Here is a 16,462-nt window from a genome sequence, read left to right on the forward strand (position 1 = left end):
GTCTAAAATAACAATTAATATGAAACATAGGGAATACTTAATTAATTACTGGTTCGATATCCAACGATAATAGTTTCGGAAAACAGACATACATTTATTATTAACAATATACTAATTTGTAAATTTAATTTAGTGGTCATCATAAAGAAGAAAAACGCGAATTAAACTTGGTATGTTCCGACACACTTCCGGCGAGAGAACTAACTATATCATTCGTTCAAAGATTTCATCGTGTTCTCATTGGTTTTGAAATATTTTAATTTCGTTTGTATACGTCATCAAGCATATTCTGATTTGGCTATACAATATTATTCCGGTTTTATCAAGCTTAAAAATAAGTAAGACTATGTAATGCAATAAACATAATCTTTTTTTTTGTAAACTAAAGAAAAACACTAACTAAATAGAAAACATAATCTCATGCGTGGAAACTCTCTATCCGATGTGTAGAGAATATCCACAAGTCTTTCATATATTAAAAAAATATAGTATATTCTTAAATTCCGTTTGTGTAATTGAGTACTTGATTTAGAAATTAAAGAATTATATAGTTTTCCATTTAGTTAGTGTTTTAATACTTTTGTTATATTCTCAAATTTGGAATAAATTAATTATATATATATATGGATTTAATGATGTAAGGATTTTAAGCCTCTAAACAAAAAAGAAGATGTAAGGATTCTTTTTATACGTAAGGATTTCTTTTTGTTCTTAAGTAGCACCTTTAATGAGTTTTAGAACCTTAAACGTGAATGTTTATTATCATTCCCGTATTTTTGAAGCCCTCCACTTGTCATATTGTGAAATTTTATATATATATATATATATTTGAAAATATAATTTAGGTTTACATAAATGAATATACTTCTTAGATAAATAAATAAACTATTTAGTTACAAAAAAAAATAAAAATAAACTATTTGTTGAAGGATATATAAAAAATACAGCCGACACCGTTCACAACATGCATGTATAGATTAGATTATGAAGCAGCGTGGGCCAGGCCAACGGCCAACATTACATTAACATGGTCCAAAGAGTTCCTAAATGCAACAATGACAATTTCACATTCCTTTTTTTAAATTATTATTTGTTTCCAATATATTTTATATAGATTTGAATTTGTTTTCTTTCTATGTGGGTCGCATATATGATATATCACATTTTACCTGCATGTTGGTTTCCTGTGGTTATGGGCATCTCATTGCTGTTTCTCTCTTTGTTCTACATAACTTTTTTATTTAGTAACCAAAATAATTCTACTCCGACAGTAAATAACTTAAAACAAACACAATCCAAAACGCCTTTACAAGAAAAAGGTATAAACCGTTGTGGTAAGCGTGATAATAACTTATTAGCGATAAGCTTAGATCTTATGAGATAAAGATAGACTATTGTATAGATAGATACTATCTCCTAATATGTAGGACTCGAGTCTATCTCCTAAAGATGTATATAAGTCGATCTTGACCTAATGAATAATACAACATAAACACTTTGACATGGTATCAGAGTCTCCTCTTGACTCTTGATAATTTTTTTTTTCTTTGCTCGATCTCGATTATCATACGAAATCATGAGCGACGTACAACCTATTGTTGCAGCCTCGGCGAAAGACAAGCTAATGTCACCTTACTACTTGCACCCATCTGACAACATAGGACAAGTACAAACGCCGATCCTCCTCAATGGTGCTAATTATGAAAGATGGTCGAAGTTAATGATAAATTCACTTCGTACAAGCGAAAGATAGGGTTCATAGATGGAATTCTCAAACGGCCGTCTAACGATTCTGATGATGCAGAAAAGTGGGACATGGTCAACTCGATGATCATATGATGGATATACAGTAGTGTGGAGCCAAAACTACGACCTTCCATCTCTCTGGTTGATAGCGCAAAAGCTATGGGGGCGAATCTCTCCTAAAGATGTATATAAGTCGACCTTGACCTAATGAATAATACAACAGAAACACTTTGACATAACTCTTTAAGTTTAAGCTGAGCTAATTTGAGTAATTAGGGACGGTGATGGAAACGCGTGAATTGATTAATATTAGTCATATAATTATCTTAATTAATTAATACGAATTGTTGAATAATCTAAATATCTGATTGGTCAAATTTCGTGGTGCAGCATGAAAACTGTATATAAACATCCACACATGCCTAGTGACCCTCTCCATCGTAGCTTACCTACATCTCTCACAATCCAATCAAAACACCTCTTTTCATTCTCTCTCAAATCTTCATTTCCATATCTACTTTCTCTCTCCACTTTATTCTCCTACCCTCTCTCTCTAGAGCTAAAGAAAATGGTATATTATCAAGAAAAGCTACTTGCAACACTCATGGCCAAGATTCTTCGTATTTTCTAGGTTGGGAAGAGTACGAGAAGAACCCTTACGACGAGGTCAAGAACCCTGATGGCATTATCCAAATGGGTCTCGCAGAAAATCAGGTAACTAGTTAACACTATCGTAAAATAGATTTGACAATTAATGTAATAGCAAAATGTTATGTACGTGTATACATGTATCTTATGGTCTTGTTTGGCTCTTGTAGTTATCTTTCGATCTTATTGAGTCATGGCTTGCCAAGAACCCTGAAGCAGCAAATTTCGAAAGAGAAGGCCAATCTATTTTCCGGGAACTAGCTCTCTTCCAAGATTACCACGGCCTTCCTTCCTTCAAAAATGTAAGATTATATAAGTATTTAAAACGATCGGATAAATACTAACTACAATCCTAGTAAACCACAATTTTCTAAATCGGTTGTTCTTTTTCATAACAATGTTTCAGGCTATGGCGGATTTCATGTCGGAAAATAGAGGAAACCGAGTTTCTTTTGATCCCAAAAAACTTGTCCTCACCGCGGGTGCTACTTCGGCTAACGAAACTCTAATGTTCTGCCTCGCTGATCCTGGAGAGGCTTTCTTGCTCCCTACTCCATAATATTGGGGGTTAGTTACCTTTTCTGGGGGTCAAATTATTGCTTCATTCACAAGTAACATAAAAGCTTACGCTAACTAAAATATTTTTCTATTTACATTTATCATTTGCAGATTTGATAGGGATTTGAAATGGCGAACCGGAGTTGAGATTGTACCAATCCAATGCACAAGTGCAAACGGATTCCGCATCACCAAATCCGCACTCGAAGAAGCCTACAAGCAAGCTCAAAAGCTTAACCTAAAAGTTAAAGGAGTTCTTATAACCAACCCATCTAACCCGTTGGGTACTACAACAACCCGAACCGAACTAAACCGTCTCTTAGATTTCGTGTCACATAAGAATATACATTTGATAAGCGACGAGATCTACTCGGGTACCGTTTTCACTTCTCCTGGTTTCATCAGCGTGATGGAAGTCTCAAAGAAAAAAAATTCAAAAACACCGATGTTTCTAAACGTGTCCACATCGTTTACAGTTTGTCTAAAGATCTAGGCCTACCTGGTTTTCGTGTTGGAGTTATTTACTCCAACGATGATATTGTTGTGGCTGCAGCGACAAAAATGTCCAGTTTCGGTCTAATATCTTCTCAAACGCAGTACCTCTTATCAGCATTGTTATCCGACAAAAACTTCACTAAGAACTACCTCAAAGAGAATCAAATCAGACTCAAAAATCGACACGATAAGCTTGTGTCGGGTCTAGAGGCTGTAGGCATCGAGTGCCTCAAGAGCAATGCTGGACTCTTCTGCTGGGTCGACATGAGACACCTATTGAGATCTAACACGTTTGAAGCCGAGATTGAGCTATGGAAAAATATCATTTACGATGTTAAGCTGAATATCTCTCCCGGTTCTTCGTGCCATTGCAACGAACCGGGTTGGTTTAGGGTTTGTTTCGCGAATATGAACGAGGAAACACTAAAGGTTGCTTTGAATAGATTGAAGATGTTTGTTGATGGACCGTCATCTACTACAAGAAGTCAAAGTGAACATCAAAGACTAAAGACTTTAAGAAAGATGAAAGTCTCTAATTGGGTTTTCCGGCTATCATTTCAGGACCGAGAACCCGAGGAACGATAGTCTGGTTTTTTTAATATAAAAAATGTAATAAATATGATTGTTTTCCATTCTTTTTGGTGATTTGTTCGTCAGATGTATTTTTTTAATCAGAATTCTATACTTTTGTAAAGTTCATAGAGAACAGTTCACGCAGTGTGGCTTTTTGAATAATTTATTTTCTCATTGTAGTGAGATTTGAAAAGAGAAAGTTTGCCAAAAATTGCTTCAGTATTACGTTAAAAATGTCACGTGTTAAATATTTGCCGGCGACATTTCTGGTTGAGAAGCCGTAATTTGGGTCCGGCCAATAAATCCGCTCATTAATTATTATGTAATTAATTTGAACCTACTTCTTAGCACTATAGTAGTAGACTATGTTCACATTGTTAATCATTATTATCCTTTTGAACAGCTAGGAGAATTTATTCATTACTCTACTAGTTGACTATAAGATATATTATTTCATTCTTTTTTTTTGGTCAAATATTATTTCATTCAATATTCAGTTCTCTAATCGCTTTAATTGGTTTAGAAGTGATCGATTTCAGTAGCAGGTTGTTGATTTTTAAAAAGTAAGAAAGGACCAATTGTTCCATAGACTATTAAAATACAATGTAGAGAGTATTACTTGGAATTGGAAGTAATCTAAAGTAGGACATAAATTGAAATTTTTACATTGCGAGTTTTTTTTTTATATATTCGAATCATGATGGAGTACTAACCGGTAAATAATGCAAAGATGCGAAATGAAAAGAAATTAACAAGGATGGATGTCTTGGGGATAGTTGCAAATGTCAATGTGCATGTGGAATTCACATGGCAAAAGAAAACAGAGAACATCTGCTAATTTTTCTGCTTGGTCGCTTCCACAAATATTCCACCGTATACTATATATTTTCGACCAACCTTGTATTTGTATATTTCTATTGGTGTTGATATGTTATGTTTGTGTTGATCGACTCATCCGGGGACCACATGACCATTGCTCCACGAGTCTAACTTGTTCCATGTCTTCAACCTTAAAGTATATTAAAAGAAAACGAAAAAACATCAGCTGTATTTGAATTTTACATTTTTTTATCAATATAAATGTTAAATCTTCTTATAGATCGGTTAATCACTATTCACTAGCTATATGTTATTATGTAGTATTATAAAATACAATCACTATAGCAATAAGACTGCGCATTTGGTTTATTGATGGTAGTAAGTAATAGCAGTATGATCTGTTCTTGATTAACTCGCGTATTTTTGATAAGCTTTTCAGTAGGTTGAGTGTTATGCCTAGAACCGAAATCTAAGTACCTTGTGTAGTAAAGAACATAAGACAGACAACAAATTTCATAGTCACATTTTTGTGTTGGAGACTAATGGCATTGTTATCTCTTCCTGGAATAGTATATGTTTTGATGTTTGAACTTGGAGGACATGACGCTATGTTTTTCAAAGAGCTTTAAGCTTTGTTGGTTAACAGTTTTTCCTTATTTTCCATAATTTGAAGTAATTATGTATTAGGTTAATATTAAACTTTGGATTTGAAGTCCGATTAATGTAAATCTGTTGATATTAGGGAATCCTAGTGTAGTTAGGATTACCTATTGAGAAGTCCCTATTCTATTGTTGTTATACTTGTCTTATAGATAAACTCTAGAGATATAGGAAGCGGTCATTGGTCAAGTATATATATCGTTGTACAAAGATTCAATAAAATACAAGTTTACAGTTTATATTATCATGTCTACTTTACAGTTGATATGTATCTAATTCTTTTAACTACGTTGTATGTACCAAATCACAAATCATATTAATCCTCCATATATTGTTGTAAGGTGAACTTGAAATTATGCTGTAGAAAGGGATGTGTTCAGTAACCGGTCTTTTGGTTGATGGTGCTTGGAATGATTCTACTAAGAGTGGTGGTTTGGGTTGGGTACTTCGTTTGGATAATCAAACAATTGTAAAGGTTTTGCGAGTGGAACCTTTGTAGGCTCAGTCTAGATAGCTGTAACTTTGGCACTCAAGGAAGCATTTCAAATGGCAGTTAATGCAGATTTCAAGATATAGAGATATTTAATGATATGAAAATTAAGATAATGACTAGAAGTCGTTTGTAGATTTTAAGATACCTTCCTATTTGACACCAAGAAGTGAAACAGCCTTACAATAAACAACTACATGACAACCAGCTGACCTCCTAACTAAGGCGTTACATCCTTCTACATTTCAATACTTATTGTTCAAGCTAAGGATTCAAGATATCTCATCTCCAACTTAAGAACTGGGTATAGAGATAATGATATGAAAATATTAGGATAATTGACTAGAAGTTGTTTGTAGTTATTATTTCCTATTCCTGTTTAGTTTAGCTTAGCTTAATAGCTTGTATATATACTTCTCCATGTGAATGAATACAAACATGCTTTCTCTAAATCATTACACAAGAGCCTCTAAGTTTTTTTTGACTTGTCAGTCCTTATCTCTACCATGTGATCAAGGTTGGAGCAGAATGAGATCCCAGGCATTCTATAAGACATAAGGAGCCTTGCAACTCTCTACTCCTCGTTATCTTTTAATTTTATTCCTTGTGCTGATAACTTCTTAGCTGATTCTCCGCAAAATCAGTTCTAGCGAACTTTAGTTATTCTCTTGTTGTACTCTAATTAAAAGTTTCTTAATATAAATCATAAATGTTGACCATAAAAACGTTGGCCTCGCATGAGTATTCAAAGTTGGATTAAATAATTTAAAAACAAAGGCTGAAAAAATTCTTGTCTTTGTAGAAGCTTTCTCCAACACATAAGTATTCGTGTTTTCAAATATATAGACTAATGTAATTTTTGTTTGGTGATAAAAATCATGATAAAAGATTTTCACTTATGTTTCCTTATCGTTTTCAAATATCTAACTAAACATGTATGTATGTGCGATGTAAATTTATAACTGATTTTATAAAAAAATTAAAAACACGTTTTTAGTTGAACAAAGAAAAAAGAAAAAAGTAAAAATGAAAGTAAACGATGTTTTACACAGTCTTACACAGTACTTCTGTATGGTAAAATCTAATAAATTAATAATACTAGACTATAATATTTTATTAATTTATAAAAAAATATTTTTAGATTTTTATATTTTAGAATATATATATATATATATATATAATATATTTTGTTTTAGAAAAATAAGAAATATAGTTAAATTTACAGTTTATATATTGATTAGATTATATAAATTCGTCTTTCATATTATTTTGCTATATTATTTGGTGTATATAAAGCATATAACATAGAAAATAAATGAGTTTCTAAATATAATTTTATTAAATATTATCAAAATATTTTAAAGTTTTTAAGAAAGTAGAAATTGATTCCATTATGAATATAACAATTTAAAAACGGTACATAATAATATATAATTATCAATTTATGATTTTAAATAAAACAATATATTTACATAGGATTTCTAAAAAATTATTATCTTATTATTTTATCAAATTGTGTATATATTTACATTGTTTTAATTCAAAATCAATGATTTATTTTAGAGTTTTATCATTTTAGTGGAATATAACAGTATAAATTAATAGTCGATAATTATATAAGAAATCTTATCCTAGTGATTTAGAATTTGTAACGGACCATTAGGTGTTGGGTTTTACATTAGAGGCAGGCCTATTTACAACAGCTTTTAAAATTTTGAAAGATTATGGGTCCTTATGGTTTTTAACTTGAGCCTTTTATATAATTTACAGAATTGCTTCTTTCAATAATCAATCATTCAATATACAACATTGTTTTTTTCCAGCTATTGTGTTTTTTTCTTTTCCAGCTATTATGCGCATAAGTAAAGTTTTCACAATAACATAACTTTTAATATCATGATATTACAATGGTGGTTATAAATAAATGGTTTAAATTAACCAGTCAATGCAATTTTAACCGAATTGTGATTTATCCAGTTCTCCTTCGCGGCCACGCTTTTACTAATTTGCACATTATGGGTGACCTAACTTCTCTTGGTTAGTAGTAAAAACAAATGCAAACAAACCCTATGAAACGATCCACGTAAACTTTCTTAGTTGAGTCTATCGATAATCTTTTGCTTTTTGATTGACGAAGAATGTTAGGCCTGCGGTTTTTGTCCAAACCGAATGCGCCGAACCGAACATAACCGAATTTTTCGGTTTTCGATTTGGTTACGATTTTCAATTCGGTTCAGTTCGGTAAAAATTTTGAAAATAATTCGGTCTTTGTTCAGTTCAGTTTTCAATTTAAAATGAAAATAATTATTTTTAAAACCGAAAAACGAAACGAAATTAACCGAAACTATCGATTTTAACCGAAATACCGAGTTTAACCGAAAATATCTGATTTTTAAGAAAACTATACCAAAATTAACCGAAAATGGTTATTTTCGAAAATAAACTTAAAAACCCGAAAATAACCGATAATCGAACCGAACCAAGATTTAATTCTGTTAAATTTAAAATTGTTTTTCAAAATTTTGGTTATCCGAAAACTGACGGTTCGGTTAGGTTTCGGAAAACCGAAATCACATGGCTAAAATATATATTAGTTAAGTCCATCAATTAATCTTTAATTTTTATTAAAAAATAGCTCTCCAATAAATTCTTGCAAACTCTAAAAACTCTTCAATATATTGTTAATTTAAAAATACAACGTGATGTAGATTGAAAAAAACCTCTCTAGCTAACTTTATGAAAAGACACATGTGAAAATAGAGATTTAGAACTCGGTGCTCGTAATCCAGTGATTAAAGATTCACGGCCGTGAGTTCTGCCATCTAGATTCGAATTTCGGTAACTGTTGATTAAAATGGCATAGAAAAAGTGACTTTCTTAGAGGTCTTCGGTGGACTCTCCGATTTAATTCCGGTATACAATCGTTAGACGGTAGTCGAATCTATTTAAAGGGCCAATGTGTAGCGTGGGAGGTTGAAGATCGGTAGGCAAGCTGACATGTCACCCATATCTGCCTTCTTCAAGCAAAGCATGGAGTGGGAGACAATTCATGGTCTCTTATTTAAAAAGATATATAATCGCAGAAACAATGAATAAGTGAATTTGCCAATGCAGATAATAATAACACTTAAAACGATGTATAATCGCAAGAATATAATACTAAGTGAATTTGGATATGCAGATAACAATCCGGGTATTAAAGTTCACAACCACTGTCACTGGTAGCTACCGACAAATCAAAAGTTTTAAAGAATCTAACATTTATTAGACTCAAATTCAGTATGCTTTCAAATTACACTTTTGCAGGACTGAAAGGAATAACGAAGTGTATTATTAGAGTATATCATTCATGTAACATATACGTTTTGAAGAGTACTCTTTGTTTTTTTCCCTCGAAGATTACTCTTTGTTTTGATCCGAATTTTCCTTTTTAAAATAATTTTTATTCAAACCACGTTTGTTAGAAAATATGGCAAAAAGATATTCAAAAAGAATATCATAAGGTCAAACTTTATATAAGAATTTATGAAGTGGGAAGAATAGTTATAAGTGGATGCTCATTTGGTCAACCTTTGTAAGGGAGAAAATAAAAAGGCGAGAAATGGGCCATCATACTTTCTCATATTCTTTATCAAAAAATAATCATAAGCAAAAATTAAATCATTTCTTTGATTAATTCTAATTATTAGCCACCCACCCACCCACCCATAAATCAAATAAATCAACAAAAAAAAACTCTCCTCTCCTTCTTAAGAACAAGCCTCTTGGGGGTTTCATTTAATCCCAGTTATCTTCCAAACTTCATCAAAATAACTTCTTAGCAAACAAAAATATTCTTAGTATTTCTCTTGAGATCTTGAAGCTTTTATTACAAAGATCATTTTCTTTTCTTCAGATGGGTCTTGATGATTCATGCAACACAGGTCTTGTTCTTGGTTTAGGCTTCTCACCAACGCATAATAGTTACAATTATGCCATCAAGAAGTCCTCCGCCACTGTTGACCACCATGTCAATCCGTCGTTGACCCTAAGCCTCTCCGGTGAGAGTTACAAGGTTGAGATGACGGTCTCCGGTGCCGGAGACCAGATTTATGGGCAGACTTCGTCCCACAGCGGAATCTCATCGTTCTCGAGCGGAAGGATAAAGAGAGAAAGAGAAGTTTGTGGCGACGGCGAAGAAGAGGCGGAGGAGACGGCGAAAAGAGTGGTGTGTTCGAGAGTGAGGGATGATCATGAAAACGAAGAAGGTGTTAGTGCTCGTAAAAAGCTTAGACTCAATAAACAACAATCTGCTCTTCTTGAAGATAGCTTCAAACTGCATAGCACTCTTAATCCCGTATGATATAGTTAATTCTAATTAATCTAATCAGTTTTATCTTATTTACGTTGGCATGTCTTGATTATTTTTTTCTATAAAATTCACAGAAGCAAAAACAAGTTCTTGCGAGACAGTTGAATCTAAGGCCCAGGCAAGTTGAAGTATGGTTCCAAAACAGGAGAGCCAGGTAAAATTGAAATGATTAAATTTCAAGAAAATTTTGGTCACATATATTACCCTTTTCCTTATATATATATATTTTTTTAAATGAAAAAATTGGATAGGACAAAACTAAAGCAAACAGAAGTGGATTGTGAGTTTTTGAAGAAATGTTGTGAGACTTTGACGGATGAGAATAGAAGGCTTCTAAAAGAGCTCCAAGATCTCAAGGCTTTAAAGATGTCTCAACCTTTTTACATGCATATGCCGCCGGCAACGCTAATGATGTGTCCTTCTTGTGAGAGACTCGGCGGTGGTGGTGCTGGAGGAGGCGGTGGAAGTACGGTGGCGGTTGATGGAGGAACGGCGAAGGGAGCATTCTCCATCGTCACAAAGCCTCGCATCTACAGCCCTTTCATGAAGCCTTCTGCAGCTTGTTAATTACTTATTAATTAATTTGTTTCTGTTTTTTATATCTAATTAGGAATGGGGTATACTCTTCATAGATAAGACTCTTCAACGATCCCACTTAATTTTTCGGTGGGATCGTTCATTGTTGGTTGATGAAGAAAAAAGTTCGTAACTATAGTTTTCAATTTGTAGAGAAAAAAAGAAATAAGATATATATAATACCAGTACTTTTTTTTTTTTTTGTCACATAATACCAGTACTTACTAATCCATCTTCTTTTATTCTTTTTTCAAATATATCATTTTGGGTCAAATTCAAATATATCATTAATAATATAACTTTGCTTTTAAAGACATGAATAATTATCTAATGAAATTTGTACAACTGCAATGATTGATTACGTCTTCCTTAACAAATGATTGTTTTGTTCATGCGAATTTATTATAGTTTCTATTATAAGATTATAATTAAATGTGGGTTCTAATTTTCGTTAATAGTATCTCCAAACCATTACATTATTTTAGTTTCAGAATCACAATATTTTAATGTGATTTTAACGCTAAATTGTTTTATCTCTAACCTAATTTAAAACTTTATTTAGTGTAATTTTTACACATAATCTTTCTTACCCAAAACTAAATTTATACTATTTTAATACTATTTTATAATTGTGTAGCTTTGAAAAAATAGTTTTAGAATATCTCCAAAAGTTTTCCAAACTTTTAAATTTTAAGGTTTTTCTCTAAAAGACCTTTAACCCTTAAATTTTGAGTACATGAATAATAAAATTTCAAATTTGATGTATTACTATTCAAGTGTTCAAAACACTATTTACTTTTAATTTAAGTCATTCAAGTGTTCAAAACACTATTTACTTTTAATTTAAGTCATTATATTTTTATAACTTAAATATAATTGTATTAGTTTTCTTTTAATTCAATCCTTATAACTTTATATATTTCACTTAAATATTAAAAAATATCATATGTATATATATATATACATAAAATATATAAATATGTTAAAATAAAATAAAAATTAATATAAAATATTGGGTAGTTTGTATGAAACACTATGGAAGTAACAATAGTGGATCACCTATTTTGGAGAATTAAGGACTATATGGAGGTTCATCAATTTGCATGGAAATATATGGAAAGAGAGGAATATCAAAACGTTTAGTAATCTAGATACGGATCCTCAACTCACTTTTTCAGTCGCTGAGAGGAAAATAAGATTGTGGAATAAGGCACAAGATATTAACACGAGGGGATCGGTACAAGCAGAGACAAGGCCACTCCCAATAATACCGGGAAGATGGTGTTTCACAGATGCTTCCTGGAAAGATGGGGATTTCTCGGGACAAGGATGGTATAGTATTCTGAAGGGTTTTGTGGATTTAATGGGAGCAAGAAATACAAGAGCTAGTTTATCCCCTCTCCATGCAGAGGTGGAGGCTCTAATTTGGGCACTGGAGTGTATGAGAAATCTACGACAGCGTTAGGTGACGTTTGCAACGGATTGTACTCAATTGGTAAAGATGGTGTCGGAATCAGAAGAGTGACCAGTTTTTCCAACTTATCTGCAGGAAATTAAGATCTTGCAAGAAAACTTCCAGATTTCACAAATCATTTATGTACCTAGGACGGCGAATTATCTAGTACGAAGTGTCAGACAGCAAACGTCTTTTGTCGTTCACATGGATGCTGAGTTACCTGTTTGGATTACATAGTCTATATGAGTCTGTTTTCTCTTTTGACTACAAAAAAATAACAATAGTGAGGAGCTTGTATTTTCAAAATTTTATGAATTAATGTATGTTTTATATTATTGTTTTATGTATTTTTGTGTTATAATAAATTGTATTTATAAATATTGTGTGTAATATTTTAATGTGTATGTTTTATTTGCATATAAAAATTTAGTGATTATAATTAGTTTATATTAAAATTAAGGACTAAAATGCAAATTACATAAAATTTTAAAAATAAATTTAAAGTTTTTTTTAGAACAACTCACCCTCAAACTCTCATTTTGAGGATTCCCAGTCTCAAAATGAGGTTTCCTTCTTGGACATATAGCTTCGCTCCTTCCTCGAATTGAAACGTCTTGTAAGCGTTCTTACCCTTCTTTTATGCACCAAGCGTTCTTACTTATATTGATTCATTTAACAAAAAGATCGTGCATATATATATATATATGTATAATAAGTAGTATTCACTTATACAGTATTTGGTAATTACAAACTTGGTAAAGGTCTATTTCTCTACTAGCCGCCCATCTAAATGAAACACTGGTGCCACTTGGTTTTGTTTTTCAACCGTAGAACCAAACATGGAAATATAATTGATTGAAATAAATCTCATACCAAGAAATAAAACACTTATAATTAAATAGATGGAAAATCTAAAAATTTGGAGAAAGTAAAGGTAGTGAATAGAACAATTGAAGAAAGATTCAACATAGTAAATCAATATTTTCTCATATCAGAAAAATTGAAATATTTTTAAATTACATATTTATTAATTTTGGCTCCAGAGACAACGGATTTTGTTATTAGATTATCCAACAGTAGCAGAAACTGAAAATCATTTCATGTGTGTGAATGATTTTAAGTGACGGAGCTAAAGGGTGTGGGGCTAGGAGGTTAGCTCACGTGTATTGATACATCTCCTTAAACTTAGACCTTAATTAACAACAATAGTAAATAATATATGAAAAAAAGTAAACAATATTAGCACTGAGTCACAGACAAAACAAAAAACCCAATACACACAATGCCTAAACGTGTGAACATATGTATTAGAATATCATCCATAAATTACAACAATCGGAAAAGAATAGAGTCGAATATTACAAAACTTAATAGCAAAGACAAGAATTTTATTTTATGAAAACAAAAAAGGAAATATATAATTTATACTACATAAATGATTTTGAAGATTTCTAGTGATAGATGATCTTGTCTTTAAGGGGTTAGGTGGGACATACTTCACGTGATATTCTCATATTTTTATTCTCACGGCCATGCTATAGATATGTGGGACTAATTTGACTACCTTTCATACTTCATAGTATACCTGTATTTATTATACACGTATATTCATTTTGTGAACTACATACATGGAAACGAGACGTATTTGTTAACATATACGCGTGAAAATGACAAAGAGAGATATTCATAAAGTACTTATTTGATTCATGAACCACATAAAGTATCATATTCATGAATCTTCCAGTTTCAAACGTATATGTGTAATACTGTAGTGTGGATAGATGCAGTTTATCTTAGCCCCTAATAAATAATACCATTATTGCTAAGTGCTAATCCATTCGGTAACACTAAGTGAATCTCTTTCAGAACTTATCGGTCGGATTAGTTGATAGAGTTTGATGGAGTTTCGAAACGTTTCAAAGAAAAAAAAATCAGTCTTTCAAACTAAGAGGTTAGAATAGAGCCTTAGAGGTAAACTCGTAATAAAAGGACATCCACGTCGGAAAGATATGTCGTCGATCTCCACGAGTAATATGGATGTGTATTTTCACTGAAAGTAAAACATTTAGGTACCTGCATTGGTGAATCTCTTACCAAAATCTATTACAAAATTTTCCGTGTAGAATAATATATTGCATGCGTGATGATGGAGGAGGAGATGTCGAGAGAGTCCACAAGAAAATCATAGGATCGGTGACCCTGAAATTATGGTGGTGGACCATTTAATGATGAGATGACTTTCCGGGTAAATCGGTTACTTTCACCAGAACTCACATCTAATTTCACGGACTCATTCACTCTTATTGTCCCTTTTCTTCTTTTATCCTTTTCAAGATTATTATAGAGTTTGCTTTGCTGATTGTGCATGGACGAAGGATGATAAGTTTGCTCTGTCGAACTGTGGGATCAGAAAAGAAGATGATAGAGGCAATAAATCATCGAAGAAGTTTATCCGCTTTACACGCAAAATGTAAAACTTTGATATAAGCTATAGAGTGAATGAACACCCTAAATTATTCAGAAGTCGTTTTCGCAACAGAATGTTCTCAATTAGTAAAGATGATATCCTTATAAGAAGAATTGCCAGCTTTTGCTACACATTTGGAGGAATTTCAACGCAGTAAGACTTTCTTTTTTACTTTTAAGATCCGACATACTACAAAAACACATAATCTAGTGGCGAACAAGTTTGCACGAGGTGCTAGACGTTCCCCTTCAACTATATTCTATATTGATTCGATGTCTCCAATTTGATTTTCCGAACCGATGATGCAGACTTTATAATTCAGTTTATTGTGGTAAAAAAACACCTTAGGGTAAATCATTAAGTTTTCTTAATATTATACTATTAAGAAAATTTTAATCCAATTCTGGTTTTACCTTGTGATGCTTAATCCAGATTTCAACGAGGCTTAGACATGCGTAGATAACATTAGTTGTTATTCCAAAACAAAATTAAAGGTTATTTATATAGATGTAGATCCTTAGTTGTGTTTTCTTAACAAAACTCCTAATAAATGTTTGTGGTGTCAAAATCTAGTATTCGGCTATGGACTTAGGTTATACAAAGTAATTGAGAAAAATAAACAAATCTTTTGGTCGACGACTATTTCCAAAACAAAAACATCAAAATCTTTGGGTGAAGCCAGAAAATAACCTTAAAAACAAAAAACATACAAACCTCAAAATCTTAAAAGAAGATGAAGTTATAGCAAAGACACGGCCAACATGATCAATAAGCCATTGATTGCTAAAAATTGAGCTTCGGTGAAGTAACTTGGAGAAATGATGAACTTTATAAATTGCTTTTAGTTACATTTATTGATTTCAAAATTTAGAAGATTAATACATGAAGTTTGTAATATATGTGGCCGTTGTAGCAAATATCTAAAATGTAAAATGCTCAATCAAGCTAAGACAACAATTTAATATTAGACAGGCCAAATTATGATGAAATATCATACTATATGTTACTCTATTAATCATGGTTCTTATTACGTGACTATTTCTTTTAACGGCAAATAATTATGTATTGGAAATTATAAAGAATATTATAAATAATTTTATAATCGATAATTCTATATGTAATATAAGGATTCACGTCTAGTTGTACTATCTGAGTCGTCATGTGTAATCCATACTAGATTGTATTTTTTTAGAAAAATGGTTATTTCATTCCTAATAGAGTATATTGCAATATGTTCAATTCATATCTGATTTATATGGTCGTGCTAAAACATATGTGCATTTTCAAAAAATTCAATAACATATTTAATGTTTATTTTTTAGCCAAATCATATTTCGATTGTCGCATCAGCTAATTTTGTTGAATTTGATGCTACATCTACATTAATCATGGTCGTGCTAATTCTGCTGACAAAGATGTCACATATACATTTAAAAAATAGTTGTTTTGTAAAAATATATTTTTTTAGAAAATATAACATTTTATAAATTTTTATTATTTAGCGAAGAAGCACTATGCTGTAGAAGCAGTACACTGTAAAAAGTATACTCTCATTAATATTTGTAATAAAGTGATTGATAGAATAGTAGCATTATGAAATTTTAAAATTATCACAAAACTTAG

At 31.7% G+C, this 16,462-nt stretch overlaps 1 protein-coding gene, 2 long non-coding RNA genes and 1 pseudogene across 4 annotated transcripts; 3 read left to right on the plus strand and 1 right to left on the minus strand.

Moving 5' to 3' along the window:
• Positions 1-1,499: 1,499 nt before the first annotated feature.
• Positions 1,500-4,159, plus strand: LOC108819848 (1-aminocyclopropane-1-carboxylate synthase 8-like; annotated as a pseudogene).
• A 5,550-nt stretch (positions 4,160-9,709) lies between these two features.
• LOC108819362 (homeobox-leucine zipper protein HAT22) lies at positions 9,710-11,115 on the plus strand. The gene is made up of 3 exons (XM_018592379.2): positions 9,710-10,325; positions 10,415-10,494; positions 10,592-11,115. Exons 1-3 carry the CDS (start codon positions 9,885-9,887, stop codon positions 10,905-10,907), a joined length of 837 nt encoding a protein of 278 aa, XP_018447881.1. The 5' UTR covers positions 9,710-9,884; the 3' UTR covers positions 10,908-11,115.
• Positions 10,493-13,032, minus strand: LOC130498346 (uncharacterized). 2 transcript variants are annotated; one of them, XR_008937240.1, is made up of 3 exons: positions 12,897-13,023; positions 12,518-12,592; positions 10,493-10,893 (listed from the first exon to the last, which is right to left on the minus strand). It is a non-coding gene; the product is annotated as an uncharacterized LOC130498346 (long non-coding RNA). The 2 variants fall into 2 exon arrangements; XR_008937239.1 differs by lacking the exon at positions 12,518-12,592 and having other exon boundaries at positions 12,897-13,032.
• On the plus strand, positions 12,905-14,970 carry LOC130498347 (uncharacterized). The gene is made up of 3 exons (XR_008937241.1): positions 12,905-12,988; positions 14,496-14,617; positions 14,707-14,970. It is a non-coding gene; the product is annotated as an uncharacterized LOC130498347 (long non-coding RNA).
• The last annotated feature ends 1,492 nt before the right edge of the window (positions 14,971-16,462 follow it).

The sequence above is a fragment of the Raphanus sativus genome, chromosome 8, assembly GCF_000801105.2.
Source record: "Raphanus sativus cultivar WK10039 chromosome 8, ASM80110v3, whole genome shotgun sequence".
Taxonomy (NCBI): Eukaryota; Viridiplantae; Streptophyta; class Magnoliopsida; order Brassicales; family Brassicaceae; genus Raphanus; species Raphanus sativus.